The sequence below is a fragment of the Thunnus maccoyii genome, chromosome 19, assembly GCF_910596095.1.
Source record: "Thunnus maccoyii chromosome 19, fThuMac1.1, whole genome shotgun sequence".
Lineage (NCBI taxonomy): Eukaryota > Metazoa > Chordata > Actinopteri > Scombriformes > Scombridae > Thunnus > Thunnus maccoyii.
The window spans coordinates 13,967,483-13,982,353 of NC_056551.1; the positions used below are offsets into that span (position 1 = coordinate 13,967,483).

Here is a 14,871-nt window from a genome sequence, read left to right on the forward strand (position 1 = left end):
GTGTGTGTGTGTATGTGTGTCATATGTCCCTTGTGATTTACAACATTTCAACAACACTAGTTTCACAGTAAACAACAGCGTGGTGACATCTTTATGTTTTTATTTGAGCTATAAAATGCAAAACTTTTTGAGGTCATTGGGCACAAACGGTGAGTTCACATCATGTTTCAGTATAGAGTCCACAAACAATTAGCTAGGTGAAGAGGCTTCTCACTACAGAAGTGCTTGAGCACTCTAAAACCATGCATAGCTATATGTTGCCATGGAAACCTTTAAGTTGATGTAACATGTATCATTACCTGCAGGTAAACATAACATTGTGCTTTATTCAAACAACACTTTATTTGCATCATCAATATTATATATTGCATCCTATAAATTCCTAATTTAATTTCCCTCAACATCTCATTAACTGGTATACAATCTTCACTCTTTAATGTTATGTATACACAAGTAGAGTTTAAATAGTGACCAGAATATGAATGTTCAAGTAATGTGAAACAAATATTTTCTTACAGTGATTATAAATGAGGTGATTCTATATAGTTATGTATATTCTTGCTATATACAGGCCAAAACCAACCAGGCAGTCATACAGTACATGTGCATCATGCCCTATTATATAGTACACAGTAAGCTTTAATCTATAAATAAACAGATTATTACTGTTTATTAAGAGAATTTATATTTACTACTCATGTACATCAGTGCTTGCTTGCACACAAAAACCTTAGCAAGTGTATTGCTAAACCTTTCCTTCATTGTTTTCTGGTCCTAGACTGTATAAATCTCATTTCTTTACAAACTATCATTCAGTTCATACTGTTATTAAAACTTTTTTTGCGCTGCATAAAACACCTCTCTGACCTGGGAGTATTTTCTTCTCAAGTGCCTGTGCAGTTGTGTAATTGCTGACACAAAGATAAGGATAGAAATCACTCATAGAGCTAGCCATTTCTGATTATTTTAACTAGGGGACACAAATTTGTTGCTACTTACTGGGATGATAAACCCTGATTTTAGAAGTTTAAATAGCAAAAATAAAACAAAAGGGAAAGCTGAAGTATTCAATACATGTACTGTAAATCCCTTTAAAAGAAATAAAAGCCTGTCAGATTTCTATAATCTCTACAGAATCTCAGTTTGGTTGAAGTTGTTAGAGGGATTTACTACGTCATTACATAATTAAGGCTAAAATTACCATCAAGCACCAATATAATCCTTTGTTGAAGAAAATCCCCCAAGTTTAGCAGATTTATACTTCATTGAAACTCCCATTGTTGAGTCTGAAGATACTTGAGGTGGTACTCCAGTGATTTACTATCGCACTTTCGTAAAATTTGGAGAATTGTGAGAGACAAAAGTAAAAAAGAATGGTTAAAATAGATACAGCAACAGGCAGAGATATTCTGACTTTTAGTCCCGATTATGGGTCACGCTTTAAAAATGCTGAATACAACTTTGTAATCTCTAAATCCAAACCAAGATTCCTCACGTGATGTCGCTTTAGTAATTTTCTTGGACAGTGAAGACATTATACAACCGTTTTCACAGTCTGTGTAGTGCTCTTCATTACAGGTAAATTTACTGTAACATGGAAAATTGGTGGAGTGCCCCTTTAATGCAAGCAGAACCGTAATTTCAAGATCATGTGGGGGGAAAAGCATATAAAACAGCATGGTGTTCTCAGTTAGCTCTGTCCAAAGAAAATAACAACTACCTTGGTTTTTACTGGCCTTTTAGCTGCTCTTTAAAGACCTGTCAGAGTGGAATATAGCTGTAAATGTGCCAAGATACAGTTTGTGCAATCTTAAGAAACAGAGTAGTAAAAATCCCCAAGAATCAGGAGGGATCACTAAATGAAGTTCTGCTGTGAAAATGTCTTTTAGCGCAGAAGAATGCTGTGTCCTGCAATGGTCCTTTAAAAGCCTCACGTCTCCGTCAGAGCCCAGCATGCGGAACATGTTGTTCCAGCTTTGAGAGAAACAAGACATTCAGTCCTCGCACTAAAACATCTGTGGCACTCCTTGCCCCCAAGTTATCCCCACACACACACACACACACACCCAAATAAAACAAGTTTGTTTTGGCGCTGAAATCTTTTATCTGTAAAGCATAAGCCATATCTTTCACACCCTCAACAAACACACATACACTCATGATTTCTCTACAATGCTGATTAAGCACACCCACAACACACACAAACTGAGGCCATGCACTCGGAAAACACAATTATAATAGAGCAGGAGAGAGTAGATTAGTAAGTGGAAGCAGGAGCTTTTTTTTGTGCTTGAAGTTCAAAAAGTGGCGGCTACTTTCAGTCGCTGGCTCACTCACTCACACACACACACATGCACAAATCAACTGTCCACAACTCGGTATCCTTACATCACGAGGAACCACTCAGCCTGTCTGATGTCACGGTGTGAGGGGAACTTTTGTCCTAGAAGATCTCGGGGCATTGGCTCCAGTCTTGTCTGTCTTTGGCTTCCCAGTACCCACCCCTGTAGATGTAAGTGCTTTCTCCTGTTGTATCATCTGTCCTCTTCTCAAACCACATGGGCTGGTAAACCTCGATGTCTTGCCCTGATGACACAGAATCATATTTTCTCATTATATGTGTACTATTTTCCAGAATACCAGAATGTCTTATTTTCTCCTTGCACTCTAAATGTTGTTCCAGAGTACCTGATTATTGAGATAAACCTTCACAGACATAGCAAAACTTCATTTTATCCCACACACCTGGGATTGGCCCATCCTCCACTAATTATGATACATCATCAGGTAATAACGAATGTCTGCATAAAATATCATGGGAATCCATTTGATAGTTGTAGAGATATTCCAACAAAGTGGACCAAAGCGGTGGACTGACTGACTGACTGACCAACAGATCCATGCATCATTTGACAGTGTTGCATGGATGTGTGGCAGTAACCTGTCTCCCATGACTTAAGATGGGCACACCAACACCACTCATAATACAGTGTATCTAAATTGGTCAACCCATCCTCTTTGTTACAAGTAGTGGAAATGCTGTGAAAGAGATAAAATTCAGATCCGCTATCATCCTCCTTGTTCTTCTTGATTTACGTTGTGCTCACCTTCCTCCAGTGCCTGATTTGCTTGCGCTTCTCTTTTTTTCCTCTCCAGCCTCTGACGCTCCTCCAGACGCTGCTTCTGGCCGTTTGCTTCATCCCACAGACCCACCTCCATGAGCCGCTGGTCTGGCCGCAGACGACTGTCAGTGGGCGCAATACCTTCTTCCTGCTCGTTCAGAGTCAGAGCCAGGGAGGAGAAAAAATGCATGTTCTCTGCATTATCCCTAAAAAGAGCAAAAGACAGAAGAAACAACAAAGTAAGACAAAAAGGTCAAGGGAAATGGGGAAGGACAGATCACAAAGGGGTTGAGATGGCACATTCAATCATCAAGATGTGGTAGAAATGTGTTAGATAAGATAAACATACGGAAGAGGATATTTCTTCCACAACAGTTTTGGCTGAAGAGTCTGATAAACTGTCTTCTGTTTGCCCTCAGAGTTTCCGCATCCTTGGCTGCTGTCCACTATTTTGGCACTCTCCATCTTCTCATCCCAGGTTCCTGACAGGATGTAATGGGCTGTGCCCTCTCTGTCCTCCACCACTCCTGTCACCTAGAGAAGAAGACACACAGGAAGAGATCAGTTACTGCTGGGCACTGACACATTCACACCTGGGTACTATGTTCATTTTATTTTTTTTTTACCTGTGTTGTTGGATCATATTAAACAGAACAAATGTTTTAGGGATGATCTTTCTAGGTTTCCCTTTAGCTGAGGAATCAGTGACTTCAAGTTCTTTCTGACTAGATACTGACACGAGGTTTGTTAATCATATTAAGAGGAACCAATTATGGGCAACAGAGATGCTAGATTTGCTAAAGCAGTGGCTCATGTAACTGTAAACCTTTGCCTTCTGTCAAGTGTAAAATATGTGTAAAATCTGTGAAATGTGAAATTAAGACAACAAACAAAGATGCTAGCTGTCTGTTTCCTATATGAAACAACCGATTACAGAATGAAAAGACAGCAGACATACTTTACGTGGGACTTCTCTGGAGAAGTAGCTGTAGGGGGAGAATTTGAGATGGCAGGTGTCCTTGGTTGTGTTGTTTACTATGTCAATGTCGCCAGACTGCCAACGGCAAAAGACAGGAAGACAGCAAGAAAAACAGATGTGACTTAAGTGTACGATGACCCAAATTACTTTTCCTCAGTAACACAACCCATACACACACACACACTCCTACACAAAATGAGTTTCATTTCATTTCTTTTGTCCTTTAGTGTATTCCCAAACTGTTACCATTTCTGTTACCTAATTCAGTTCTTAATCATTATTTGAATTGTTCTTAAAAGGTCATTTTGTCCAGAATCTAGTATAAAAATATCAACGCACTTACACGTAAGTACAGAGACAGGTTGTGTGTTTGACAGCTTCTATGTACAACTTCCTTACACATAATGCACAGCATGAAAGAAACTCACCTGATCAATCCAAAGTTTCCCTACAATAATATTGTGCACCGTCGAGGTCACTTTGCTCCACACGTAGTGGTTTCCACTTGAGTGGAACTGCAGGTGAATGTTTCCTACAGTGAAGAGAAGGACATACTGACATCAAAATATGTAAGACAAGTTCTGTAATCACTTAAATATGGTAAATCTTATTTTTCTAACAGATGTTTGCATGTATTCATACATCATATCTGGCCTATAGTAGCTTTTACACTAATATATACTGACTGTCAGCATGAACTGCATCAAAGTTAATTCCAAACTTTTACATGTCTCCTACCTAATGGCACGACAGAGATATATTTCCCACGAAACTTGCTATCAATAGTGATATGCTGCCACAGAGTCCATCCTCGCTGTGATGTCACATGGTGGGCAGCAGCTGGTGGGTGATGACTGACCTGACAGTGAATGTTATCAGCTGGTGTCAGTAGAGGCAATGTACACATCATAGTGTATTTATATTTTTGCTTTTCACCACATCATCATTTTATGTTTGTCTCACCTGCTCAGAGATGGAGCGATAACCATACTCGTCCAATCGGTCCAGCTCATATGTCTCCCCCAGCAGAGGGTTGAAGGGCTTGGCTGTGCGATGGACTGTGGTGGAGTAGGAGGAGACAGAAAAGGCAGCCACTAGGCACATCTGCTCCAGGGAGGAGTCGCAGCGAGCTGCCCGGTCCAGAAGCTCACTGTACTCCAGATCTTCAGTCAGACGCTGAAGCATCGACAACGGCTCATTGAAGTTTACCTGCAATCAGAGAGAGAGAGAGATTTCTTGTATGTAACCGGACAATTCCACATTTTGAATATACATTTACTTAAATTCACATGTAATTAAAACCTATATTACAGCCAATTTGTGTGTTTTGCATTTACAGGCATGGGTATCTTGGACAGGTCTTTTCCTATACAGTTCTTCATGATGCTCCACAGATTGAGGGAATAATTAGGTTTGTCAGGAATACGGCTGCGCCTTGTTCTTCGTAGCTGCATGTGGTTTGTGCCTGAGGTGTCCTGAAAAGAATAAGACAAAACACAAAGCTTTAGATATGTGTGCAAGAAGTGCATCTACGTGAGTATAGCAACAACTAGTGTGAGCCTGGCAGCCTGAAGTGATTAAAAGGTTACATTTACTGTATTAAAGTCCAAATAAAATCACATTTAGTCAACCTTTTCACAGTCAAAAATAATGTCAATATTAATTTCAGTTGAACACAACAAGCTGGGGACCTACATTCTCGTTGTGAGTCCAGTCATTGGGCACGACTCCGCTCATCATACTCTGATTACTCCCTGAGCGCCTGAGAGAAAGCAACATACTTCAAACACAGTACACAGTAATTGTGCTGCTGACTGATTTAGAACACACACACAGCTCTGAGATGACTCTGTATAGACATGATGTCTCACTTGTGCTTTATGTCGCCAGTAGCAGTCACAGTTATGAATGCAGGTGACTCTTCCATGGCATCAAAGAACTCGGCCTCATCATTCTCATCACTCGCATCCCCCTCTTGAGACCTCTCCACACCTATACGGTGACACAAGACAAAGAGATTGGTAAAATGAGTGTCTGTGTATATATATATATATAAATATTACATATTATTGTACTGCTATACAGGGGGTTGCCAAAATTACAATAACAATAATACACAGCAGCTAAATAAACCTTACAACATCATAGAATAGTCCTGCAGTAAATGTTATTGGAGCTCATAGTGTTTTAAATTTAGACTTGATTAGACTTGATTAACATTCCTGAAGTAGGAATGAAGCAGAAAATATCTGGCCCATTTATAGCCCTGTAAGCTGCTTTATGTTGCCGTACTGGAATGTGAATGGAAACTTCATATAAGAATCACTTGTGTTTTAACTTTTGTAATTGTGATTTAAGGAAGTTGCTGAAAATCACGAGAACATTTGAAGAACAGAAAAACTGCTAAGACAAGGAAGGAAGTCTAGAGTGAAATTAACACCTCTGACAATCTCAAACACAAATATTGTACACATCCCTAAACTGCCAGTTTAGGGACGTGGTTTATTTCACTTTGTCTACCCTTGTAGATAAAGGCCCCAAAAATTGAGATATTATAAGTCTGATTGAGCCACGTGCTAGAAATGTATCACTGTTAACATCCAGAAGAGGGCCACATTCTTTTCTGTGATATTATACTACACACTACACAGTGCCTTCCCCTCCACACTAAATAGAAGAGCGAGGATGACAGGAAGAGACAGAGAGAGTGATGTATCTTACCTGTATATGAGGTGGGATTCTCCCTCCAGGCTCTCTCTAGGTTGTTATGCTGTTTGGCTAACTGTTCGATTGTCTCCTCCAAATGGTGACGTTGTTCTCTCTCATACTGCAGGGCCTTCTGCCACCTCCGGCTTTGAGATTCTGCTACGTCCAAAAAGTCACGACAAGCCTGAGGTTTGAACACACATGAAAAAATGCAGGAAGAAGAAACCTCAAGATGCATACGCTCATCAAAAGAGGGTTATACTGGCTGTGGCTTGTGACGTGTGAACTCACATTGATCATAGCATTGGAGGTTATACGGAAGAGAGTTGCTCGCTCATTAACTGCTTTCACTTTGTCTGTGCTGTCACAGGACCCACGGAGTTCCTCGAGTTCGCTGAGAGAGCGCTGGAGGGCTGCGCCGTGCTTTCCTATCAGCTCATTACAGGTGCTCAGGTCATCTAGCTTGCTGGCCAGACTCTTGAGCACCCCTTGGGTTAGGGCTCGGTCCTCCTGCTGTACGGGGCCTTCATCTCCTGAGTCATCTTCTCACAGAGACAAAGAACACAAATGACATTGTTTACAAGAGATATACCATCATTAGAGGTTATTATGTCTGAACAGTCTGGATGAAATCATATATATTGTAGTAAACAGCACATGGGAAGTGAACGTCCTTTCAGACAGATTGAGAAAGATATTTTAAATACTCCAAATTTAGACTGAGACGAGTCGAGTCGAGAGAGAGCATTAGCGGGGAACGGATGGAGGAAGATAATAACACTTCACACCCTGAAACCCACCACACCCCTTCCTTTACAAGATCGGAAAGCTGTGAATGAACACGGTTGCCCTGGAAACGGAGTCCTGTGCAATCAGGAGGCTTGGCTATTTTTAGTACTAGAGGGAGAAAAAAAAAAGATGACGCACTACCCTTTTCCTCCTTTCTTTCTCTTTCTCTCTCTGCCCCACGTTAGCAGGAGCTGAGCCATCAGTCTCAGGGATTTTAGAAGGAGGGAGACTGGACTCAATCAGACACCATAAAATAAAAAATGATGACATTAAATTCCTTATTTACTTGACCCCTACAGTTGTCAGTATCCTCTTAAATTCTCCCCTTTTAGCCTAAAATTCAGAAAAACAAAGCTTCAAAGTTAAACAAAACATTTTTCTGTATATCATATATAATTTTATACACGTTTTCTTGTAATTTAGTCTGACATATTTGGCACTAAACCTTGATCTTAAATAGATTCTGGAGCTTTGAATAGAGTTCATAATAATGGACATGCCAAAGCTGGTTGGAGAGAGGGTAAACAAACAATGCGCTATTAAACACTTTTAGTGGAAAAAATACATCAGTTTGAAAGAGATCCTGGATTCAAGTCACCTGAAAAGCTCCACTGAAATTAGGATAAATTTAGATCGTAGGTGATTATTCCAGACAGTCATAAATGTCTTCACAAAATGCACAAAAACCACGTCTCCATCACATGCAACGCAACTTTTCTAGGTCAAAACATTTCTTCTCTAAAACAGATTGTGTGAGTAATCTGAAAACTCCCGAGTATGTTGACTGAATCTAGGCCAGCGTCTACATTGCCCGCCATTACCAAAACAGAGACAAACTACTACTCTCTGTTAGAGGGGAAAAGAAATAAAAACAATCAGGGCAAACTGGATTAACAAAGTCTCAGGAGGAGAAGATTAAAAATGAGAGAGTGAAAAAAAAAAATCCTTCAGGCATCTGTAATGGTTTCATGACCCATATGCAGTAGAGAGAACAGGATCTCACTTGAATTGTAGAGTAGATTGTGAATTTGAGAACACCTTTATATGGAAATACACTTCCTCCTAGACCCACAGTCACATCCGTAAATAACGTAAATGAAGGGGGATGGCGTGTTGGCCTAGTCTGTGTATTAATGAGTTATTTTTCACACAGGACATTGGAGAGCCTGAGACAAATTGGTGACTCATCACTGAATCACTAAAACACACCCACAGGTGATAGAGAGAGCACCAATATGGACACAGTGTGGGAGGAGAGAATCAGAGTGGGGATGCTTTGTAAGCTTCTGCAATACAGATGAAGCAATCAAAGTCCGACAGTAATATGCTGAAAGCTTGCTGTGCCACAACCTGAGCTGAAATGTTTTCACCATCCATCTTCCACCCTCTGTATTTAATGGTTGTCGGAGGGGATTTGAATTTTGTTTCACAACATAATCTAGCAAAAATGAAACACTTGTTTTGGTTATGTGATATCTATTACAGGAGAGGTGCTTGATAACTTCTGCTGCAACATCCACTTAATCACTGCTGTTCTAATCCACTTTTAGCCAATTAATTGGCCCCTCCATTATTGCCACTAAGCCGATGACAAGAGGCTCATGCAATAATAATCTGTAATCACATAACACACACACACACACACACACACACACACACACACACACATCACCAAAGCACACAGAGATTTGTGTTTGTGCTTGTATGTTAAAATAAATTAGTTGTCCTGATTTAAATTTGGTGGAGCATTAGTGCAGCAGTATTATTAAATGTTTGTTTAAGAATAAGACATTAGATGAGGAGGATATTTACATACATAGCTTTGGAAAAATTATAAATCTAGGAAAGATGTAATTACACAACCAAGACGAAACCCCCACAGTAACTTCTTTTCAGCACAACACAACAATTTCTGAACCATGTGGAACCTCAAAGATAGTAAAGCTGCTTAAAACCATCTAAAAATGAACTCAGCTATTTAAATCCTATTCATTATTTTTACAGGAGCTCCAATCACTGCCAGTTTCTAGTAAAAGTAAAGTCAATTTCTATAAAATGACATACATTGATAGATACAGTATGAACACACATCAGTCATAGTCACCATACGCTAATGTGGTCAGAGTAACAGAGAACATTGATTTGCATCTTGCAAGTGCAAAGCTTTTACTCAGAATTAACGGCTGCTTAAAGGCACATTCCTCTAATAATCCTGAAACAAGTGAGACAAATGTGGCACGTTTGACTGAGACCGACTATTAAATATTGTTCTGTTTTTCTGCGGTCACTTTGAAAACTACGGTACCATTTTGTTAACTTTAAAACAAATTCTGTCCTGTGAGAAATCCAATCAGCATATTTACACAGACATTTGCACAGTAAAACACTGGCCACTGACAAACTTACAGTACTCCACAAGCTTACACACACAGCGACAATCACACACATGCATGCAAGCAAACAGAGCTGCACACAGCTTCTATTGAAATTATTATTCTGTTATTAGTAAAATAATAAAGACATTACTTACAAGATGACTGTCAGTGAAAAGGCTGCACCCATCTCTCCCTATTGTCCACAGAGTGTATGATGAAAAATATTTTTAATGAAAATCCTCACACCCTTCCTTGCTCTCTCTCCTGCTACCGGAACAGGAGGAGGAGTCTAAAGGAAGGTCATTTCATTCAGCTCTCGCTGTCGTCATACAGAACAAGACAGGGAGGGAGAAATGAGAGAGTGGGAGAGAGGTGGTAGGTGCATGTGTCTTGTGTGTGAGTGTGTACATGTGTGCATGCACATTTGTGCACAGAGAGAGGGAGGAAAGGAACCCACTGCGCATCTTTGCTCGAGCATCCACAAGGTGTAAATAAGGCTAGACAGGAGCGAACACAAAATGTCTGTCTGGAAATAAGACACAAACATGTGCTGAATGCAGGACATTATATTATGTTATGTTATGTTATGTTATATCATGTTATGTTATGTTATGTTATGTTATGTTATGTTATGTTATGTTATTTTATACAGTGAAAGGGTCTAGATGTAAAAAGTGAATATTGAAAGAATGACAGCTGAAGGACGTCATGAATAAATGTAAATTTGCATTAGCTCAGCCTGTTTCCACCTTGAACAACACTGCCCTCTTGTGGCCTGTTTTTACATAACACACACACACACACACAAATGTGTATTTAGGTAACTGGGTCTTGGTTGTATGAGCCTGCATTCAGGATGCAGGACTGCATTATTTTTAACATATTGTACTGTCTGAAACATATGGGCCACACAGAGTATAACGTGTGTGTCTCACCGGAGTGATGCATCAGGAGAGTGGCACTGGCTTTAGCTTGCTGCAGGGCTGACACCCATCGCTGACACTCTCCCTCGGAAGTGGCCTTCAGGTGGTAGCTTCGGCCCCCGCTAGTTAACACCATATGGCAGGTGTCACCCACCTCGATGTGTGCGGTTGCCAAGGGAATGGTGCCCCGGCAAGTGTGCGCCATCTCTGCCTGAGTCCTGAGGGAAAACCAACATGGACACAGTTGTTAATAGTAATGTATAATAGCAGAGGAATTCAGCCTCTTTGTTCATGTTCATGTGTTCCATTTTAAAAATGGGACAGCTCTGTTTTTGAATGGTTTCAAAGTGGTCTACTGTTAAAATAGCATCAGGTCTGTGTCAAACGATCCAGCTGCAATGATAATATGATAAGCTTTTTCTCTAGTGACAAGCTCTGGACTATTTATAGCCTACGTTTCTCCAGAGACAAGCTTTGTACAATATGTACTGTAGCCCTACTGTAACACTTTGACCTTTAATCTTATATGATTATGGGCCCTTTCATACATATTTCGAGGATTCAAGGATTTATTTTTCATATGTACACAGGTTATATATGTAGTGAAATGCAATGTGGAATGCTCCTGCAGTTGTGCTACATATCATCATTTGTAAAAATAAATATAAAAGATAAAAATTCAAGACAAAAAAAGAGATTTATATACTGTATGTAAAAGAGTAAAATGTACATATGTTTAAGTGTAAAAAATGATTAATTTCACCTATAATTATAATGAATTTTTTGTTTGTTTTTTTACAAAGTAGTTTAGTCACTCATTATGTTTAGTACATGAGTAGCAACATACAAAACAAAGAGATACACAGCGCATTTTATCACATTGCATGACATGTCGTCTGTGTAAAATGATTAAATATATACATGGGATAACTGCCATAATGAAAATTTAAAATTACAAACAGAACAAATATGTCACTCTTCATCAACTCCATTTATCCAGAAACTTCGACTTTGACCTGTTTAACAGGTTAGTTTACTAGCTATTTATTTCTTTATTATTGTGAATAATATTTTAACTATCTTATTTTAATAGAGGTAATGAAAGGCTCTTTTAAGGGGGCTTGTTATGTTCTCCCTGCATTATTTATCATCGCTGTATAGAGAGTAATGTAATTTCTTTGCAGACACATAACACTGAAATTCAACTAAGCTGTAACTAAAACAAGTGGTTCCCAAACTTTTTCACGTCAAGGACCCTTAAACTTATACAAATCAGACCACAGACCCACATCTGATAAGATTTTGTCTCAGGGTCAGATAAGATTTATGCTTTTAGATGTTTTATTATAGAAAATGTATCAGTGAATTTGAATGTCATTGTGTTACTTATGGATGGAATTATAGTGTAAATAAATTAACGTTATTCCTCTTTGTTGGAGACCATGCTGGCTGGAGACCCCCTAGAACACTCGCAAGGACCCCCCAGGGGTCTTAACATAATCTTGTATGAAATTGCATGAAATGGGTCAAACTAATGTAGTTCTCCTATATAACTATATGTACACTTGTTAATTTTTAGTGTCATTATTATTCATAAGTCATGACTCGTCATTTTTCAATTTACAGCTAAGCTATGACTCTTGTTGCTAAGCTAGTAGTCATGGTCATCATTCACGACACTCCCTCTTCTTCGGCCAGATGACAGATAAGGTAAAAAGTTTGATTCCCCATTTAAAAAATAATTATTTTCAACAAACCTCTGTCAACATAAGGCTAATAAATTTAGTCATTATAAAGTTTTTATGAATATATATAGCGTTAAGCTAGCGTTAAACGGTGTCAGGTCGACCACCAACGGCCGCTGTAACCGTTAGTTACCGTTACCTGTAATAGGACAGCAGGCCGTTACTGAGGACGAACCACCGCCTCTGGTAGCCCTTCAGGTAGTTGGTCCATTTAAAGAGCCAGCCTTTGCAGGCATCCACACACGGGAGATGGATCCCCGGGAGAGTCGGCGAGGGCAAACTCTTCACCAGCTCGTTCATTTTGCTCCTCTCGGTCGGTAACGCTACTCCCAAAGGGGGGGATGGACGGTGCAGTTTCTGTGGAGTTACCGTTAGCTATCTGCGTGTGTGTGTGTGTGTGTGTGTGTGTGTGTGTGTGTGTGTGTGTGTGCGTGTGTGTGTATGCGTGTGTGTATGTGTGTGTGTGTGAGCCAGCTGCACTGCACTGTATCCTCTGCTAAAAGCTACAGTTAGCTTGCAGCTGTTTGGAGAAGCTGAGTCAGTGAGATAGTTTTACGTAAAAAAAAAAATCTGACTAGCGCGCAATGTTTTAGCTAGGATGAAATAACAAACCACATTATTACACGAAACTATACGGTCGAGTCTGCACTTTCACTGCGCTGTAATAATAGAGCCTGTGGATCTGAGAGAGGGAAGCTCATGATGACGTCCTTATTATAGGATCGTAGCATATGCAGGTTTCTGTGTGTGTGTGTGTGTGTGTGTGTGTGTGTGTGTGTGTGTGTGTGTGGTCCGGGTAGTCCTCATGTTGTGGGGACATGAATTTGTTTACACAGTAATGTTGAGGGGACTCGCCTCCGTTATGGGGACAAAAAGCAAGTCAGTAATATAAATAATTAATTTTAGGGTGAAGAATTGGTTTAAAGTTAAGGTTAGTGTAGGATTATGTTAAGGTTATATGAAGGTTAGGGTTAAGCATGTGGTGGTTATGATTAAGGTTCAGATAAGTCTCCAGGAAATGAATGTAAGTCAATATAATGTCCTCTGAAGTGATGGAAACATGACTCTCTCTCTCTCTCTCTCTATCTCGCTCTCCTTGTGTGTGTGTGTGTGTGTGTGTGTGTGTGTGTGTGTGTGTGCGTGTACCAGTTATTCCTCATGTTGTGGGGACATAAATCTGTTGGCACATACTGCATTCACTGCGATTTTCTATCATTTCAAGACCATGTTTGAGGAAGAAAAACCTACCTCCTCAAAAAGAAAACATGGTTTGGAGATTCATTCTTTTTATCAAGACCGTGACAAAAAAGTTAGAAATTGAAAATTAGCTTTACGAATTGATTTTAAAATCAGAGTTTTGAGGAAAAACATTCAGGTATCTGAGAGAAGTTTAAATGATGAGATTGAAATTCAAATTTTAACAAGGCTCAATGATGAATTTTCAGAAAAAATAAAAATGAATTAAAGCTGATGATCGGGCCCTTGCTCCTTTGCTCACGTTGGGGTCGTGCGGCAGTCGAACTACGCCGCAGTTGAACTGCTCTTATTGCAGAGCAACACAATACAGCAATACATTTACCAGAGGGCAACTGACATGTATTTACATATTCATGAATATTGGACATTGCATGTAGGAGATAAGTATCACTTCCTGTGTCCATTTTGTGGCACTAGAGAACACCCATCAACTACACGTCATGTTGCTGTACATCATGTGTAGACCACACCATGTAAATTTCATGTAAATCAGATGATGTTTGTCACATAAGGCTGACTTCCTTTTGTAAGTAGGTGGCGCCTTGACTATGACTCAATATTGACATGTAGATGTGTTCAGGCCTGGACTCTTATCAAACATGAGAAATTTGGGGCAGATTGGACAATGTAAAGTGGAGTAACAACAACTTCCTGTTTAATGCCCCAAACATGTTTTGGGTGAAATTGACTGGCACGCCACACCAAGGGCGTTCAATGAAAACTGAAAAGCTTTGCAATTTAGCATCACAAAGGTGTTTAGATGTAAAGTACCAAATTTTAAGACATTTGGGCTAAATCTCTAGGAGGAGTTCCTTAAAGTACAACACCCGTCAATGGCTTCACTTTGCAAAAAAAAAAAAAAAAGCAAAGTTGATTCAAAATGGCTTACTTCCTGTGGGGCTTAAGGTGTTGCTCCAAGAGGCTCTTTGTAAGTCTAGACATGAAACATGTGCCTACCAAATTTGGTTCATCTAG

At 39.6% G+C, this 14,871-nt stretch overlaps 1 protein-coding gene across 2 annotated transcripts; it reads right to left on the minus strand.

The window, feature by feature from the left end:
* Window positions 1-9: 9 nt before the first annotated feature.
* Window positions 10-13,388, minus strand: osbp2a (oxysterol binding protein 2a). 2 transcript variants are annotated; one of them, XM_042395627.1, is made up of 14 exons: window positions 12,779-13,388; window positions 10,907-11,112; window positions 7,099-7,352; window positions 6,823-6,991; window positions 5,973-6,093; window positions 5,797-5,863; window positions 5,439-5,576; window positions 5,065-5,310; window positions 4,840-4,960; window positions 4,530-4,633; window positions 4,081-4,176; window positions 3,472-3,656; window positions 3,108-3,328; window positions 10-2,586 (listed from the first exon to the last, which is right to left on the minus strand). In XM_042395627.1, the coding sequence occupies exons 1-14, from the start codon at window positions 12,937-12,939 to the stop codon at window positions 2,444-2,446; spliced, it is 2,232 nt and encodes a 743-aa protein (XP_042251561.1). In that variant the 5' UTR covers window positions 12,940-13,388; the 3' UTR covers window positions 10-2,443. The 2 variants fall into 2 exon arrangements, with proteins under 2 accessions (XP_042251561.1, XP_042251562.1); XM_042395628.1 differs by having other exon boundaries at window positions 12-2,586; window positions 7,099-7,349; window positions 12,779-13,387.
* Window positions 13,389-14,871: the final 1,483 nt, after the last annotated feature.